This window comes from Fragaria vesca, unplaced genomic scaffold (assembly GCF_000184155.1).
Source record: "Fragaria vesca subsp. vesca unplaced genomic scaffold, FraVesHawaii_1.0 scf0513070, whole genome shotgun sequence".
Classification (NCBI taxonomy): Eukaryota; Viridiplantae; Streptophyta; class Magnoliopsida; order Rosales; family Rosaceae; genus Fragaria; species Fragaria vesca.
The window spans coordinates 73,235-78,873 of NW_004443442.1; the positions used below are offsets into that span (position 1 = coordinate 73,235).

A 5,639-nucleotide genomic window follows, 5' to 3' on the forward strand; every position below is an offset into this window, starting at 1 on the left:
TTTTTCCTTTCATCTTAGTTGACATCATCTAAAAGAAACAAAGTTACGAGAATAGACAAGAGATGATGATTGCTATATCTCGGCGTCGGACCGATGATAGAAGCTTCGTCTCGGACGAGGGCTTTTGTGGTTAGAATTCGGTGCTTGCTGGAATTGTTTTTGGTAATGATAAGGATACTAGCAGGGATTTGATCAAGTAAAAGCTTTTAAATTTGCAGACTATAGATTTGGGGATGGAAGAGGTCGATCGAGGAAATTTTGTTTCCATGCTCTAAGTGAGTATATTTGGGGGCTTTATTTGAGTTAAGAATGGATTGTGGGTGAGCTTGTTGTGATTGAAGGTTCCAAAACTGGGCAATAGTCTTGACAGAAGAGAAAGAGAATGGTGGAGATGATTCTCGATCAAGAAAAAGAAAAGACGGTGGAAACTGAGAAACATTATTTTTGTTTTTAGTAAAGAAAGAAAAATAATGGAAAGTAACGGAGTTAAAGTCGTGTTAAATTTTATTACATGGTGCTCTACGTGTCGGTTCTTTATCGATGGCACAGGGTTGGCACTGGCAAATCCGGAACAGGTGATTTCCTTCCAGATAGGCTGCAGGTTGAGATTTCAGTTTATGCCTAAGTTAAGATATCATTCATAAGCTTGGAATTCTATATGAGGATTCCAAGCATCTCCATGGAAGGAATTTGACACGAATCTCGGTTTGTTTGTTTGTTTTTTTTTTTTCTCTACTTTTTTCTGGGTTTCATTTAAGCTTTGGAAGTATTTAATATATAGTTCTTTTTATAAAAGTAACATTTGAGGTATATACTCTGTTTGGATGTTATGTTTTCCATTACAATAAAACATCTGGAATTGATAACTAGAGATATGTACTTTTTTGAACACATACAATATCTTAAATCCCTATCATTGTTTTTGTTCCTGTGTTTTTATCTATTGACAATATTGTTCTTTCTCTTTGTTTTATTCATGAAGTACCAACATTCTCATATTGAGTGTTTGGAATGAGATGCAGATGTCCATAATCGCACAACTATGCACTCTGTGCGCTATACTTGATTAGTAATTCTTTTTCTCCTTGACCTTATCCCATTTAATTCACCATGTAAAATTTTATTTAAATCGTATCTCTAATCTGGCATGTTCTTTATTCTTTTTAGTTCTTTTGTTTGGGTGCAGGACTTTTGATATATAATTCTGGTAGAAGCTTTGAAGTGATTCCAGGAACATGCATCCACGAAAAGCCAAAGAAGGGCTCAGCATGCATGTTGCTATAGTAGGAGGCTGATGACATAAAGGACATAATATTTGTATTCGATGAAATTTTAGATGAGAATGTGTGCTTATATTGCTTTACTTTCAACTTTCTTCTCACAGCAAGTGGAGGAAAAGAATAAACCCAGAACATGTTCCCTTGGAAGATTTTGCAATTTTGGTTGAGTAGGTCATTGATCGTTTGACTATTCTCATCCCCCTTTTGTTTTGCTGATGGATTTTCCATTGGTGATGTTCAATTTCACACAGTTGGAGGATGTTGGATAATTTTGTTTCGGGTATGGATTCCCATTCTCAGGTTATCTTATGCTACCAGTTGACGTTTATGAATCCTTTCAAATCATGCTTGCAGTTTTTTCACTTGCTTTGGCCTCTTCCCTTTCACTTTGCAATTCTTCTCCAAATTTCATTTGTCAATTCAATTGTTGGATAACATAGGGACCTTTGATTTTGGGAAAGCCATATGTGCATGCTCGTTGGTGAATATGTACAGAGGAATTGGAATTGTTAGTTTACCATTACAGTGTTATCAAGAAGTAGGGAATTGGCCGATTTAAGACCTTGTTAGAGCATCTCCAACAATTTCTTCAAAATTTCTCTAAAATGGGGAAGCAAAAGCTAAATTCTCCAAAAAAATTATGATCAAAATCCAGCAGCTTCACCATTTTAGAGATTTCGGCATTTAATATAACAATAAAATATAATATATCATCATGAATTATAACAAAAAAATATTATATATTTCATTGTAACAATAAACTACCTAATCAAATATTTTATTGTTGTTTTAAATTAATTAGAGTACGTGAATAATTTAATTTTAGGGAATGAAAGCTTTGCTGCAAATTTGGGGAATGAAGACTTCTTTTTCTTCTTCATCCCCATTTTGGGGAATGAGATGGGGAAGTTGTTGGACCTAAAAACAGCTATATAATCCCTAAAATTGAGAAGTTTAAGAAAATGAGGAAGCTGTTGGAGATGCTCTTAGGTCATTAAAGACGTGTCTTTAATATTTTTTTAATATTTTTTGTTGTTGCAGGAAATGTAAGAGACGATTTTAGTTTCAAACTTTTGGCCAAAAGAAGTTGTTGCAGAAAATGTAAGAGACGATTTTAGTTTCCTTATATTTATGTGATATGGTCATGTGTAAATAGATAAATTTTGCTGTTTAACAAGAAAAGGAAATACAAAAGGTTTACGGTTAATCTTTTTCTGTATGTAAGAGACTTCTTCTATGATGCAGATTAACATTTTTCCTTTCTATGTTTATAAAGTAAATAATAAACCAAAATTGATTTGGGTACAAAGAGATTGTTGAGACAAAAAAAAATTGAAATTTAAGTATCAAGACAAAATTAATACATTCTCAACAAAGAATACATATTCGCACGCGTGAGCGCGATCTTCCGCATGTGCATGACACGGGCAGGAAGGCTAGTCGTTACTAAAGTAAAGAAAGTAGATTCCAAAGCTTAACGGCTTGATGGGTTGCAAGTCAACATGGCAATTTTCCAAGAAATTAAAAACCCAAAAGAGAGAGAGAGGGAGAAATGGGAAAGGAGAAGAAGGCTCCCTCCGAAGCGTTTTGCTTTCTGAGTGCAAAACCGTATATCCCATTCCATTGGTAATCAGGGTTTTCTTAAGCGCCCCCACATTTCTTCTCCACTACTATAAGGTTAGGGTTTTCTGTAAACAGATTTGGATCGCAGGTAATTGCAATATTTGTTACAATTTCGTCAATTTTGTCTGAAGTTTTGGAAAAATAGTTTAAATTGTATTGATTTGAGCTCATATTCGATTATTCTAACTACCAGTTTTGTAAAATTCGTGTGGAGATTGGAGAAGAACAATCTAGTGGCTGTTGAATGCTTATCTTATGGCCAGCAAAAGGGAGGCTGAATGGATGGGAAGAGCGAGATCAGAGGGTGCTGTTCCACTTGTTGATGCAGACACTTGTCAAACTGGCTGGGCTTGTCCACCTGCACACAAGTTCAGGGTCAGAGGCCCAGATTACTTGTCAACCAAGGTTAAAATTCCCGCCGGCGGTTGTCTTCTCAAGCCTATTGGATTCGATTGGATTAAAAGTTCTTCAAAGATTGCAGACATCTTGAAACATCCTAATAGTCGTGTCAGGAAGGTTATTGAGGATGAGTTTCAGACAGGTGATAAGCCTTTTGTTTGGGCTTTCAATCTTCAAGTTCCGAGTAAGGATCACTACAGTGCAGTGGCATATTTCACAACATCAGAGCCTATCCCCAAGGGGTCTCTGATGGATCAGTTTCTGAAAGGTGATGACGGGTTTAGGAATTCAAGGCTTAAGTTGATTGCCAACATTGTCAAGGGCCCTTGGATTGTGAGAAAAGCGGTTGGGGAGCAGGCCATATGCATCATTGGTCGTGCCCTCTCTTGTAACTACAGGATATCAGACAGTTATCTAGAAGTAGATGTAGACATTGGATCTTCCATGGTTGCAAGTGCAATAGTTCATCTAGCATTTGGTTATATCACAACTTTGACTGTAGACCTTGCCTTTCTGATAGAGAGTCAAACTGAGTCAGAGCTTCCAGAGCAGCTCTTAGGTGCTGTAAGATTCTCTAACCTAGACCCTGCTGTGGCTAGGCCTGCCGAATCATCATCTGATAGGAGTCCTGGCATTTTACAGTCTTCTCTGCCTACCCGACTATGGAAATCACTTGGGCAGGGTTTCTCCCATATTCTTCATCCAGGTGCCCAAGATGGCTCTAGGTCAGGCTCACCACAAGCTAATGGAACTGGAGAGAATAAAGTTGACAGTGTTGAAGAGATTAACGAATGGTAAGCTTTTCTTCGTTTTCTTTCTAAATATTGATAAAGAGATTAATAAAGTTGGCTCTAGTTGCTGGCTTGCTGCTGTGAAAGAGAAGCTCAGCTGCTCATGTAAATGCAGCTTCCTCATCAACCATTTAAAAAAAATTAATAATAATAATAATCATCATCATCTTTTTAATGAACTTTTAAATATATTCATTTCAGGTAGCATAAATTTTTTATTCATTATCTCTGGTTTTTCTTTTCTCTCTTGACATATCAGGAGTAGTTGTTGGACAACTGATGGGTTGGGGGATGCTTAAATGGTTTTCGTAATAGTAAGAATTAATGCAGTTTTGGCTTGATTTTGTTTGAGTTTTTCCAGCCAGGGGATTGAGTATTGTTTGTTATGTATGTGTATCCTTTTTCTTTCTTTTTTTACGATGTATGTGTTCCCATATAATTCAATTTACTTGTACAGTTTAAGTTATTTCTGTTAAAGATACCTTGATATTGTACATTCCAGTTGGCTCCGTAAAAGACCTGTTTCTGCAATAGTGCTGACAAATTGATAAACCTGCTGTAAGGTTGTTTTCAGTTGAGACTGAAACTCAGTAGTACTGTCTTCTGCTGGTGTCTTCGCCACTTTTCACCTTTTCTTCAAAGAGATAATAGTAGGAAATATTGGATAGGTGAACTGATCACAATATTTGCCCTTCTACTGTGAAAATATTTAGTTTACTGCTATTAATAATGGTGATCATCAAATATGTGACGACACCATGCAACGGGAAACTATGAAGTCCTTTTTTATTTAATTAATGTTCTTCACGCTATATCACTTATTAAAATTACATTAGAAGCCACATATTCTTAACTGTGAAAATGTGCCATGGCGCTGCCCAGGTGGGAAATGAATGACATTTTATGCTGAGAGCTCAATCTGTTTAACTTTTAAGAAAGTGTGGAAATGAATTCATATCTATGTAAAAACGCAAGCTGGTCTGTCTGATTCAAAATGTATGCTGAGATTTGTGGACATCAACTTTTCTTTGTATTACTTTCGATTTTCCAGGGTTTGCAAAAGGTTTTACTGCCACACTAGCCCAATATGTTTAACCTTAGACTCTTTGAAGCATAATATTGTTCATCAGTATCATATTATTTGCATCTTAATTACATTTAGCTTTTTCTTTTTTCAACACAAACATTAGCTCATCTTTGTGCTACTTAGTATATTTGTATCTTCCATTGATACTTTGCTCCAATATGCAGATAAATCAAATGCTTGTGATGATGATGGAGCTGGGGATATTGTAAGATCTATGAACTTTCGGACCATATTGTGACAAGACTACTTCACTTGGTCTCATCTGCTTGTGTCTGCTTATCTCATGCTGTGTACATAGGTGGCTGGCTAATCATGTCCTAGTTCCCATTGGCAAGATGTTATCGTTCTTCTAATTTAATAGGTAAATGTAATGTTATTCATAATTTTTTATTTATATCTCAAGACTCAAGAGTATATTTAAGAGTGAGGCCTGTGTAGTAATTTATGGAACTGTTTTTT

At 36.0% G+C, this 5,639-nt stretch overlaps 1 protein-coding gene and 1 non-coding gene across 4 annotated transcripts in view; both read left to right on the forward strand.

Annotated features, from left to right (window-relative positions):
• LOC101307081 overlaps window positions 1-1,459 on the forward strand; it is a 2,842-nt gene extending 1,383 nt beyond the window's left edge. Inside the window, exons 4-5 of one of the 3 annotated variants that reach the window (XR_185488.1) lie at window positions 1,023-1,069; window positions 1,187-1,459. This is a non-coding gene — a transcript (uncharacterized LOC101307081). Of the gene's footprint in view, window positions 1-982; window positions 1,070-1,186 lie in introns of all 3 variants that reach the window. The other 2 variants (XR_185489.1, XR_185487.1) reach the window with 2 other exon arrangements.
• Window positions 1,460-2,829: 1,370 nt separating this feature from the next.
• On the forward strand, window positions 2,830-5,639 carry LOC101307657. The gene is made up of 3 exons (XM_004309757.1): window positions 2,830-2,991; window positions 3,097-4,096; window positions 5,345-5,639. Coding segments are annotated over exons 2-3 (939 nt in total). The 5' UTR covers window positions 2,830-2,991; window positions 3,097-3,158; the 3' UTR covers window positions 5,346-5,639.